Here is a 13,242-nt window from a genome sequence, read left to right as displayed (position 1 = left end):
GTAGGGGGTCGTACGAGATGACATTTGACGGCACCTTCCAACTTTACAGTTCTGTGACAGCAACAGCGACAACGATGTGAAAAAGTATTGCAATATTCATTTTGCTCCTGCTGTGCTCATCTAAGCCAGCGAGTTGCATGCAACAAGTTGCTTGTGTGTGTTTGCAGGGATGCAGCGATGTCCCAATGAGCCAGAAAGTTATGAAACAGTTACACAATCAGCCGGTGCGGTCTCTGCCTTGGTCTTTCTGCATTTCGTTCTGGGAGCAAATCTGTCTTATTGTCGCCACCGAGCCCAGAAGTGGTCACAGCAGAACTTTTGCAGCCGAGACCCGGGGAATCCGATCTGAGTCACACCTTTCCCATCACAGCAGCTTCTGCCTGTGGCCTAAACGGCTCTGGAGGAGAGTTGAGAGAGGCGGGGTACTTGTGTGTGCAACAGCCCTTGAGGAGGAGCAGGCGAGGCTGTTCATACCTGCCTCGGCACTGACACTGCATAAACCTGTGCAATCGGAGCCTCGTCTCACCTCTTCCCAAATGGCTGCTTACAAGGTCCAGGTGGCCACCGGAGACATCTTGCTGGCCGGTACCTACAGCAACATCTCCATCACTCTGGTGGGGGCTCGCGGGGAGAGCCCCAAGCATCACCTGGACCACCAGGGCAGAGATTTTGTCCGTGGGGCTGTGAGTACCAAGAACGGAGGGGCTGGGGGGGGGTAAGGTGGCAAACCAGGCATCCTCTCTGGGCTGGGGGCATCTCAGGTGAACGCTCCTCACTGCTCGTGGGGCGGGGTAAATGGGCAAGTGGTTGCTTTTTTATAATACCGTATTTTTTTTGTCTATAAGACTCACTTTTTCCCTCCTAAAAAGTAAGGGGAAATGTGTGTGCGTCTTACGGAGCGAATGCAGGCTGCGCAGCTATCCCAGAAACCAGAACAGCAAGAGGGATCGCTGCGCAACGATCCCTCTTGCTGTTCTGGCTTCTGAGATTCAGAATATTTTTTTTCTTGTTTTCCTCCTGCAAAAACTAGGTGCGTCTTGTGGTCTGGTGCGTCTTATAGAGCGAAAAATACGGTAATTTTTATTAGTTTTAACATATAAATTATGATACATACCACAAAACATCACCTCTTATACAATCTTTTTTGGACTTCCATCAGCACCTCTGATGATCCACCGTTTTAACCACTTCTTATGCATTTCTTAAATTCATATTGCCTTTAATTATCTTAACTAACCATCCTCCCCTTTATCCATTTTGGCAATCGTTCTGATAATTCTCCTCACAAAACGTCTTGCAAACCTACAAACGTAGTCTGATCATCACAAATACTTTTCAAATAGTCCGTAAATTTACACCAGTCTTCTGTGAATTTCTGGTCCCGCCGATTTCGAATCCTTCCTGTTAGTTTATCTAATTCTGCATAGTCCACTAATTTCATCCTCCATTCTTCTTTCGTCGGTAATTCTTCTTGCTTCCATTTTTGTGCCGATAATATTCTTGCTGCTGTTGTTGCATATAAAAACAACTTACATTCTTTTCTATTTATATCACCTCCTACAGTGCCCAGTAAAAATGATTCTGGTTTCTTTATAAGTGTATATTTCAACATTTTTTTCATCTCATTATATATCATCTCCCAGAAGTTTTACATTCGGGCAAGTGGTTGCTTCTTGTTTGGGGGTGACAAACGCTGTCGCTTCTAGGTCTCAACGGGAGGAGGTTGTAGGAAAGAAACTGCAAACGCCATGCTTGGGGGAGAATTGGCCCAAGTGTCATTTGGGGGAGGGAGTGTGATATCAAACTGTTGGGGAGTCGCGGCGCCTGCTGCGGCTGCCGTGACCGATACGGGAGAGACATGTTTTGTTGCAGCTGGGGCAGAGAAGGAGTCCGGTTGTGCTACTGCAGACGAAGCATGCCGTTTCTTCTCTCGGTGCTTTGCCCAGAGGTCCTTCCTCTTCCGGTCACCGCTGTGGGTACACAACTTGGCTGGTTGTCTCCTGTCGGTTGACTGCAGGGGATGCCCACTCGGTGGGGGCCAATGTGGCCAGGCTCCAGGTCCCGTTTGCAGATGTCTTTGTAACACAGAGTTGGTCTGCCAACAGGCCTGGGGCCTGAAGCCAGCTCCCTGCAGGCTCACCAACACTAATAAACTTAGCAAGCAGTGGAAGTTTCTCTTTCTTTCTTTCTTTCTTTCTTTCTTTCTTTCTTTCTTTCTTTCTTTCTTTCTTTCCTTCTCTCCCTCCCTCCCCCCTCTCTCCCTCCCTTTCTCCCTCCCTCCCTCTCTCCCTCCCTCCGTCCCCCCTCTCTCTACCTCCCTCCCTTTCTCCCTCCCTCCCTTTCTCCCTCCCTCCCTTTCTCCCTCCCTCCCTCCCTCTCTCTCTCTACCTCCCTCCCTTTTCCCCTCCCTCCCTCCCTCCCCCCTCTCTCTCCCTCCCTTTTTCCCTCCCTCCCGCTCTCTCCCTCCCTCCCTTTCTCCCTCCCTCCCCCTCCCTCCCTTTCCCCCTCCCTCCCTTCCTCCTGCTCTCTCCCTCCCTCCATTTCTCCCTCCCTCCCTCCCTTTTTCCCTCCCTCCTGCTCCGTCCCTCTCTCTCTCTCTCTCTCTCTCTCTCTCTCTCTCTCACACACACACACACACACACAGAAACACAAACACACACACACACTTTTTGCTAGGATCAACTGCCAAGCAGCACTGGCCAAGCCTCAAACCACCCAAACATCTTTAATTTTCCCATAATGTTCCTGATTCCGCCTTCATTGGTTCCCGAGCACACTTCAAAGTGTTGGTGCTGACCTTGAAAGCCCTAAACAGCTCAGGATACCTGAAGGAGCATCTCCACCCCCATCGTTCAGCCCAAACACTGAGTTCCAGCACTGAGGGCCTTCTGGAAGTTCCCTCACTGCGAGAAGTGAGGTTACAGGGAACCAAGCAGAGGGCCTTCTCAGTGGTGGCACCCGCCCTGTGGAACGCCCTCCCTTCAGATGTCAAGGAAATAAACAACTATCTGATGTTTAGAAGACATCTGAAGGCAGCCCTGTTTAGGGACGTTTTTAATGTCTGACGTTTTATTGTATTGTTAATCTTTTGTTGGAAGCCGCCCAGAGTGGCTGGGGGAACCCAGCCAGATGGGCAGGATATAAATAATATATTATTATTATTATTATTATTATTATTATTATTATTATTATTATTACTATTTCAGGACTGCCAGGCATTTTGGGGGAAAGAAAATGGCCACTGGCCACAGCTTGAGTCAGCTTCTTTGTTTCATAGAACAATTGCCATTCTAGTACTGTAATAATTTTAAAAGAGAAAAGGACCAGTGTTGGCCCTGATGGACCTTCCTGGGTCTCATAGACACCCAGCATTGCACAGACTGTTCGTGCTGCCGCTACCACACCTGCCCTGGCAAGTTAACTTCTAGATTTGGCAATTAACATTATTGGCTGAAGTTGTGTCTGCAAGACTTAACAGCGTCCCTTTTGATGCAAGAATGTAAAAGCACAACTTTCAAAAACAGGGGGGGGGGGGAGAGATAAAATATTAACACCATCAGAAGAGCCCAGATGTTATCTCAAGAGCCTAGTCCAGACTCCTGTTCTCACAGTGTTCTCACCAGATAGCCCCAAGGGAAGCCGCAAACAGGTCCTGAGTGCGAGAACACTCAGCCTTATAATTATAATAATAATTTTTATGCCTTATCCTCCTTTGCAATGAAGTCTTTGCCACAACACCTGCACACCTTGCCCTCCTTGACCTCCTGCCACTGAGCCTAAAACGCCACACACTTCTCAAGTATTAAGTCCTTCGTTCTACCTGAATCCCTCGCTGTCTCCCCCTCCTCTGCCACCTGACTGGTATTAAAAGTGAGATTGTAAACTCTGAGGGAGCAGAGACCACACCTCTTGCTCCTCATAAAGGACCAGGCACATTGACCTTGTGGGACATTGAGCTCAGGAGTAAACCCTACACTAATAATAATAATAATAATAATAATAATAATAATAATAATAATAATAATTTATTTGTACCCCGTCCATCTGGCTGGGCCTCCCTAGCCACTCTGGGCAGCTTCCAACAAAGATTAAAATACATTAAAATGCCACACATTAAAAACTTCCCTGAACAGGGCTGCCGTCAGATGTTTTCTAAATGTCAGGTAGTTGTTTATCTCTTTGACATCTGGTGGGAGGGCGTTCCACAGGGCGGGTGCCACCACCGAGAAGGCCCTCTGCCTGCTTCCCTGTAGCTTTGCTTCTTGCAGTGAGGGAACCGCCAGAAGGCCCCCGACGCTGGACCTCAGTGTCCGGGCTGAACGATGGGGGTGTAGATGCTCCTTCAGGTCTACTGGGCCTTGGAGGCCTTTTAGGGCTTTAAAGGTCAACACCAACACTTTGAATTGTGCTCGGAAACATACTGGGAGCCAATGTAGGTCTTTCAAGACTGGTGTTATATGCCGCTCCCAGTCCCCAGTCTAGCTGCCGCATTCTGGATTAATTGCAGTTTCCGGGTCACCTTCAAAGGTAGCCCCACGTAGAGTGCATGGCAGTAGTCCAAGCGGGAGATAACCAGAGCATGCACCACTCTGGTGAGACAGTCTGCGGGCAGGGAGGGTCTTAGCCTGCGTACCAGGTGGAGCTGGTAGACATCCGAAGCAGTTGGACGACTTCCTGTTCGCCTCCTTCCAGCAACTCCTGCAGCCAGGCTGGTGCCAAACGTCTTGCTCTGCTTCCCTTTGAACCACATCAGCCATGACGAGAGGGTGGTTTTGTCGTCTGGGCAGACTGGGACCTCCAGACACTGCCCAGGCTTGTGCCCTGGGGAAGTCACTTCAGTGCTGCTAATGTAGCAAAAAACAACAGCGGTTACGAGTTCCAGGTCTCTGCAGGTGGTGCTGCAATTTTCCAGGTGTTTGGCTCTATCTCCGAAGGCATAATCCGTTGTCTCTCGAGGCAGACGGAGGCCAACAACAAGCTGAACCCCATCTTAGTTTCTGTCCAAGCCTACTCCCCCCAGGGAAACGTCCCTTGAATTCAAGGTGTGGCGCTCCTTCTGATAATCTCCTCTCTTTTCGCCCATCTTTTTACAGCCCCATTCTGTGTGTGTGTGTGTTTGTGTGTTTGTGTTGGAGGCCAAAAATAGCTTATCTCCTGAGTTTACTCGTTGCATCACATAATTTTAGACTGTGCTTTTCACTTACCGGCCAGGAGCAAGTTTCTTGCTCAATATCTTAAGGGAATTGCCGATGATACGACTGAAGCCAAACTGAGATATCTACTAATTGATGATAACCCCCTAAAATCACTCATGGTTGCCAGATTCCTGATCAGCGTCCTATCCCTAAAGAAGAGAAACTGTCTCCTGTGTGATTCGGATAACCCCTTTAAACCATGACCTATGTTTTAGGCGATATCACCATTGATATCCTTGATTAATTTATGAGCAGAGGGCGATGTATAGGTTACAAATTTATTGTAATGTATGATGGTGGTTTTTGTTTTTGTTTTGCTTTGGTTGCTGTTTGTCTTTTGTAAGTTTTGGTTTTTAAATTTGGAGGTTTAAGTATAATATGTTGGTATGGGAAACTGTCGTGTAACAGGCCAATGGCCGTAATAAAGATCAATCCAATCCTGAGTTTACTCCAATAAAACTCAGAAACGTGAGGAGTTAGGAGTCCAGTGTTGTTTATTGCAAAGCAATAGGTTGCAGTCGGATAGTTCCCCAAAACTGCAGCCCTGCCTGGAAGTCCAGGCTGTGGTATTTATACAATTCCAAACAAAGCATTTCAATTCTCACCAATCATATTATACACCATTACCGCATTTCATGTTTAATACACTTGCGCGGTAAGCACTGGCAATATCTGCTGATTAAGTTTTGATGCCCACCGTGTTCTCTTACATTGCGTTAGCATGCATGTTGGGAACCATTTGCCCCATGTCGCAACTTATGTTCCAACTTTGAGCTGTATCGTTTTGATTCACATATTAGCTGTAAAGTATTTCTGCCCCAATTTGGGAGGAAGGGTGGCAACTTGCAAAATCATCAGTTTCGTAAAGCAACAGGCTACCATAACTTGTCTATTAGAAGCACACTCAAGGATTTACAGGGGTACACATTATCACATTTATCGTGACAGATACACCTTGACAATCCTGAGTTCAATGGACCAGTGGTCTGACTCTGCACAAGGCCTATGTCCTATCAATAATAATAATAATAATAATAATAATAATAATAATAATAATTCAGATGTCTTCTAAATCTCAGGTAGTTGTTTATCTCTTTGACATCCGATGGGAGGGCGTTCCACAGGGCGGGCGCCACCACCGAGAAGGCCCTCTGCCTGGTTTCCTGTAGCTTTGCTTCTCACAGTGAGGGAACCGCCAGAAGGCCCTCGGAGCTGGACCCCAGTGTCCGGGCAGAATGATGGGGGTGGAGACACTCCTTCAGGTAAACTGAGCTGTTTAGGGCTTTCAAGGTCAACACCAACACTTTGAATTGTGCTCGGAAACGTACTGGGAGCCAATGTAGGTCTTTCAAGAGTGGTGTTATGTGGTCCCGGTAGCCACTCCCAGTCCCCAGTCTAGCTGCCGCATTCTGGATTAGTTGCAGTTTCCATGTCACCTTCAAAGGTAGCCCCACGTAGAGCGCATGGCAGTAGTCCAAGTGGGAGATAAACAGAGCATGCACCACTCTGGTGAGACAGTCTGCGGGCAGGGAGGGTCTCATCCTGCGTACCAGATGGAGCTGGTAGACAGCTGCCCTGGACACAGAATTGACCTGCACCTCCATGGACAGCTGTGGGTCCAGAATGACTCCCAGGCTGCGCACCTGGTCCTTCAGGGGCACAGTTGCCCCATTCAGGACCAGGGAATCCTCCACACCTGCCTGCCCCCTGTCCCCCAAGAAGAGTACTTCTGTCTTGTCAGGATTCAACCTCAAACCATTAGCCGCCATCCATCCTCCAACCGCCTCCAGACACTCACACAGGACCTTCACCGCCTTCACTGGTTCTGATTTAAAAGAGAGGTAGAGCTATCCAACTCTCTCTCTCCAGAACACCTAAAGATTTTCCTTGGGTGGTTATTAGACTGGGAGAGGGTGCTGCAGAAATGGGTGGTCTTTTGTGACTTCTAGGCCCCCGACATGCTTATGCATGCGAAAATAAGAAGAGCCTCTTGGATCAGGCCAGGGTCCATCTCGGCCGGCATCCAACCAACAAGCAGGATCCGCGCATGAGAGCAAAACTCTCCCCGCTTGTGGTTACCGGCAACTCGTCTTTCGAAACTTCGCTGCCTCCAGCAGAGCACAGCCATAGTGGCCAGATGCCATCGGCAGCCCTCTCCTCCCCCATGAATTGGCCTAATCCTCTTTTCAAGCCATCTAGGCCTCCTGTGGCAGGGAGTTCCACAGTTGAAGTGGGCGGAGGAGGACTTCATCTGTCCCGAATCTTCCGACTATAAATTCCGTGGCCTCGTTTGCAAAGGCTGGCCTACATAGCGTAAGGAAGAGTTGTTGACCAACTTCTCGTCCTCACGTTCCTTTTCTCAAACGGGCAGTGTTATGTACTGAAGTTCTCACTCTGGGCCAGCAGGGGGATACTGTAGATAGTTATGCAAATGAAGGATCGAAAGTGACGTTCAGTGATTGGATAGTTTTAGAAAGTTGCAACAGTTACGTTGTTCTGGAGCTCTATATAAGCAGGCTGACTGAGCCCTTCAGTTCAGTTCTGTTCTGGCCTCTGAATAAACAAGAGCTGTTTGAAGAATCGCTGTGTCGTCTGATATGTTCACCCACAACTTAACAGGCAGGGATGCTGTTTGCTCTAGTTTACGGTTAAGGGTATTCACCACAAGGCCAGAAGGAGGAGGAGGGGACACAGAAGACCCCAGGAAGAGATAAATTAGCTGGCTTGGAGATGTACACAGGATCGGTCCAAGACATTTTGGCACCTGAGGAGAACCAGGGAACAGCGTCCCCTGCCAATTGAGTGGGGTGGAGGTGATGGTGTGGAAGGAATTCTGCTTCCACTGAAAAATTAAGTACAAAACCAGATTTCTAAACACACTACTCCAGGGGTCAGCAAACTTTTTCAGAGGGGGGCCGGTCCAGTGTCCCTCAGACCTTGTGGGGGGCCGGACTGTATTTTTTTTGGGGGGGGGGAAATGAACGAATTCCTATGCCCCACAAATAACCCAGAGATGCATTTTAAATAAAAGCACACATTCTACTCATGTAAAAACACTAGGCAGGCCCTACAAATAACCCAGAGGTGCATTTTAAACACATTCTACTTATGTAAAAACACACTGATTCGTGGACCATCCGTGGGCCGGATTTAGAAGGTGATTGGGCCGGATCTGGCCCCTGAACATCGTTTGCCCATGCACTACTCTGTAGCCCCCACACAATGAAATGTGGCATTTTGGGCCCTTAGTGGCTCACCAGGTTTATTTGTTTAACTTGTATACTTCACCACAGTTTAAGGGAGATGTTGACAACTTGGGACAGATCAAGGTCATCAAGGGCCTAGGAACCAAGCAGGAAAGAAAGGATTCGCTCATTCATTCAATTTAGCTAAACTCCTGCTTTCCAAAACCAGTACAGTGGTACCTCGGTTTCCGAGCGCATGGGAAGTTGAACGTTTTTGTTTTCGAACGCCGAAAACCCGGAAGTAATTGCTTCTGTTTTCAAACGTGCCTCAGCAGTCGAACGGCTTCCGCGGCGTGTTGTGGTTTCGATTTTTCCAATTGAACTTGCAGACTGCCCTTTGCGCCTCGGTTTTCGAACGTTTCGGAAGTCGAGCGGTCTTGCGGAATGGATTGCGTTTGAGAACCGAGGTACCACTGCAGCTGAGAGACCTTAGGAAAAGCTACTTTTAGCTCCTTCTCTTCTCTCTGTAATCTGAGCTCTGCTTGAGTGGTGGCCCAAAGTTTTTGGCTGGGTGAAGGGGTGGTTGGAGAGGAATCTCACAGTGGCGTAGCGTGGGGGGTGCAGGGGGGCCGGCCGCACCGGGCGCAACATCTGGGGGTTAGGGTTAGGGGGCGCAAATCCACGGGTTAGGGGGTGCAAATTACTTGCCTTGCCCCGGGTGCTGACAACCCACGCTACGCCACTGGAATCTCTGTATTTTTTTCTTCTTCTTTTGCAATCTAGTGCATTGCACTTTCAAAGTTCCCCTTCCAGACCAGGTTCTCCTTTTTGTGTCCAGGTGGACGACTACGAGGTACCGTTCGAACAGGACCTGGGCCCCATCCATCTGATCCGCCTGCACAAGGAGCCCTACTTATTCTTCCCGACGGACAACTGGTTCTGCAACTTCGTCAGAGTGACGACCCCAAAGGGGGAGACCTACAACTTCCCTTCATACCAGTGGATGGAGGGCTCCTGCACCTTGACCCTGAGGGAGGGGGCAGGTACTGTTCCCCTCTTTCCCTTCCCAGGGGTTGGGGGGTGGGTGCTCACTGAACCAAGCAGGCCCAAAGCTTTGTGGGTTTTCATTCTGCAGAAGCTGTGACTGCTGCTTTTGTCTGCGCTGGTTTGGTAATGGTAAACAGAACTATAAAGGGACCATTAGGTGCAGTCGTGGCCGACTCTGGGGTTGCGGCGCTCATCTCACTTTACTGGCCAAGGGAGCCGGCGTACAGCTTCCAGGTCATGTGGCCAGAATGACCATTGGGCAGTGTGAGATAGCTGCCTCAGGCGGCACATTCTGAGAGGCGGTGGTGCCCCTCAGCTCTTCCTCCTGAGCTTCCTGATCCTCTCCTTGGAGAAGAGAGCTGTGTCTCACACCCCTGACCAGTCCAGTCACAGACGACTCTGGGGTTGCGGTGCTCATCTCGCTTTACTGGCCAAGGTAGCCAGCGTTTGTCCGCTTCCGCAGACAGTTTTTCTGGGTCATGTGGCCAGCATAGTGAACCAGAGCAGCACACAGTTTACCTTCCCGCCAGAGTGGTACCTATTTATCTACTTGCACTTTGACGTGCTTTCCAACTGCTAGGTTGGCAGGAGCAGGGACCGAGCAACGGGAGCTCACCCTGTCGCTGGGATTCGAACCGCCGACCTTCTGATCGGCAAGTCCTAGGCTCTGTGGTTTAACCCACAGTGCCACTCGCGTCCCAACCAGAACTATAGCTAGCAGGCAAATGAGGGGCTCGATCCGTGATGGGAGACTATGTCAATTTTGCTCGCTTTCTCATTTTTCCAGGCTTAAGCTCAGCCCCTCCACATTTCCACACCAGTTTGCAAGTTAGAGCAAAAACGCAAGACCTCATGAAAATTCATGTTAATGTGCAACATTCCCTCTTTGCGTATGGTTTGGCCTCGTACGGACATTTCCGCAACACTGTTTTCTCCGACACGTGCATTTTCAGACACATTGCTTGCCTGCATTGCAAAAGATCAGAGAAGTGCAAATTTCGAAGGGCAGCTGCTCATCAGTTTGCACTTAGGAAAGGGCAAATCACACACAAAAAATCTGCCTTTATGTGTGAATGGGAATGAATTTCTTCCCAGGCTTGAGACATCTTGCTCTCTCTCTCGCTTGCTCTTGTGCACAAACACACGTTCATAGAATCGTCATGGATTCATCCATGGAAACTGTGTAATTGGAATGGTTATCTCTGGGCATGTAGAGAGGGCACATCATTCAGGAGTAACTACAGCATGTAGGGACGCTGGTGGCGCTGTGGGTTAAACCACAGAGCCTAGGACTTGCCAATCAGAAGGTCGGCGGTTCGAATCCCAGCGACAGGGTGAGCTCCCGTTGCTCAGTCCCTGCTCCTGCCAACCTAGCAGTTCGGAAGCACGTCAAAGTGCAAGTAGATAAATAGGTACCGCTCTGGCAGGAAGGTAAACAGTGTTTCTGTGCGCTGCTCTGGTTCACCAGAAGCGGCTTAGTCCTGCTGGCCACATGACCCGGAAGCTGTATGCCGGCTGCCTCGGCCAATAAAGCGAGATGAGCGCCGCAACCCCAGAGTCGGCCATGACTGGACCTAATGGTCAGGAGTCCCTTTACCTTTACAGCACGTTAGTGGCAGGGCTTTGCTAGCAAAGAATATCCCCCGCCTTCTCACTTGGCTCATTAGATTAATTACCATTTACCTGGTCTCCTTTTCTCTCTCTCTATCTCTGCCCCTCCAGCCAAAACGGTTTCCGATGACAAAGGAAACCCCCAACTCGTGGAGCATCGCAAGGAAGAGCTAAAGAAACGGCAGGAATCCTATGGGTCAGTAAATCACATCCGTTTAGGCTGGGGGGGGTGGCAGGGAACCTCTGGCCCTTGGGAAACGCATGCGGCCCTCCAATGCCTCTCTTTGTGGCTCCCAGAACTCTCTCCACAAGCCATGACCTCTCTCCTACGTTGCATCCCTTACTGGCCCTGGCGGCCACATTAGAATCATAGAATCCTAGAGTTGGAAGAGACCACAAGGGCCATGGAGTCCAACCCCCTGCCAAGCAGGAAACCCCATCAGAGCACTCCTGACATATGGTTGTCAAGCCTCTGCTTAAAGACCTCCAAAGAAGGAGACTCCACCACACTCCTTGGCAGCAAATTCCACTGTCAAACAGCTCTTACTGTCAGGAAGTTCTTCCTAATGTTTAGGTGGAATCTTCTTTCTTGTAGTTTGGATCCATTGCTCCGTGTCCGCTTCTCTGGAGCAGCAGAAAAGCTCCTTGAGAGCTTTTCCCTGGCAGGATTTATTGAGTCCATGCTTGCTGTTTTTTAATCTACCGGGTTCTCCACAGAAATGGTAATTGCTCCATAAATAAGATGGGATGGCATTTTGAGGCGGACGGTGTTGCGTGAGCACCGCGGAAAGCTTGCACACGCGAACAGGACCAAGTCCACAATGAACTGCCACGCGGACTTGGAATCATACCATTAGGTCAGCAGGGCTAAAAGTCCATTTTGATAATCCTGTGGCAATGAGTTCCATAGCTGACTTTTTTAAAAAAAATGCTTTTTATTGAATTTTTCACAAACATAAATAAAACTTGATCTTTTGCAGTCATCATTTTATGTCATCTTATTTACACTGCGTAAATGCACGCCCAGACTTCCTTCCTCCCCTTCTTCGGTTTTCTTAATATATATCTTCTCTTGCAGATTCTTATTTACCTTCTATACACATCACAGGATTTATGTTAACCCTGCTACAGTTTTCAGACTTCTACAGTTAATTCTTATGTATGCAACAAATTTACCCCACTCTTCTTCAAACTTTGTCCCTTTTTGGTCTCGACTTTTATAAGTCATTTTAGCTAATTCTGTATACTCAAAAAATTTAGCCTGCTACTCCATTACCGTTGGGGTCTCCTGTAATTTCCACTTTTGAGCCACGAGGATCCTACCATAGCTGACTTCTGAGTTGATCAAAGATGGACTTCCTTCTGGGTGACCCCCCCTCCCCGCGGGGGCTGTTCTTTGTTTGCTGCAGCTGGAAGGAGTACGCCCCAGGTTGGCCGAGGTGCGTCGACGCGAAAAGCACCGATGATCTGGATTCCAATTCGAAGTACTTGTTCACCAAGTCTTCTGTCTTTGCCATGCGCACCGTCAAATCGTGAGTTGCTTTGGTTGTGGGGCTTGTTGGATCGGGAGCAGGGGGTGGGATCCACAGCTCAATTTTCTCCTAATTTGAAGAGAGAGAGAGGGGGGCGTGATTTCACTCTCTAATTTGTCAGAAGCCGGAAATTAAATTCAGATGGCGGACCAAAACATCACTTTTGGTATGGCGTCATCCATGTTTTTGGCGCAGGTTCAGACACCTCTCGAGATATTGTCTCCAAACTCAGCACAATAATTTCCAAGGTGTGGTGGTGTTCCTTGCCGATGTTTTCGATGCTGGCGGCCATTTTGATTCAAGATGGCGGACAGAACCTTGACTTTGGCATGGCATCCCCCACTTTTTGCCCTGGTTCAGCGGCCTATCGAGATATACCCACCAAACGTGGCATGAGGGTTCTCAGGGCAGTTGTGGACATTTAGCTGCCGTGCGCCCTTTGGCGGAATAAACCGTGACGTTGACCTAACTTCACCCGATTTTAGGCACGGCTGTTCCAAATTCACAAATTACACTACCCATTTAAAAATACCGGTATTCCTTGTTTTCTAAAGATCCGCGGGCAATGCCAGGTGCTCCCCACTAGTTAAAAAAAACTAAAGAAAAGAAAAAATGAGGACCAGAAACTTGAAACCGATTTGTAGCACAGATGCAGTGGTACCTTGGTTCTCA

General features: G+C 48.9%; 1 protein-coding gene across 1 annotated transcript in view; it reads left to right on the top strand.

Moving 5' to 3' along the window:
* Window positions 1-331: 331 nt before the first annotated feature.
* The window catches only part of LOC309355715 (hydroperoxide isomerase ALOXE3-like), a 36,321-nt gene continuing 23,410 nt past the window's right edge, over window positions 332-13,242 (top strand). Inside the window, exons 1-4 of the mRNA XM_081886790.1 lie at window positions 332-683; window positions 9,219-9,423; window positions 11,150-11,234; window positions 12,448-12,570. Coding sequence (XP_081742916.1) covers window positions 537-683; window positions 9,219-9,423; window positions 11,150-11,234; window positions 12,448-12,570 — 560 coding nt within the window. The 5' untranslated portion in view covers window positions 332-536. The remainder of the gene's footprint in view (window positions 684-9,218; window positions 9,424-11,149; window positions 11,235-12,447; window positions 12,571-13,242) is intronic.

This window comes from Podarcis melisellensis, assembly GCF_964234715.1.
Source record: "Podarcis melisellensis genome assembly, chromosome: 13".
In the NCBI taxonomy this organism is placed as follows: Eukaryota; Metazoa; Chordata; class Lepidosauria; order Squamata; family Lacertidae; genus Podarcis; species Podarcis melisellensis.
The sequence above is the reverse complement of the archived record's forward strand: the minus strand, read 5'-3'. Positions and strand labels throughout refer to the sequence as shown.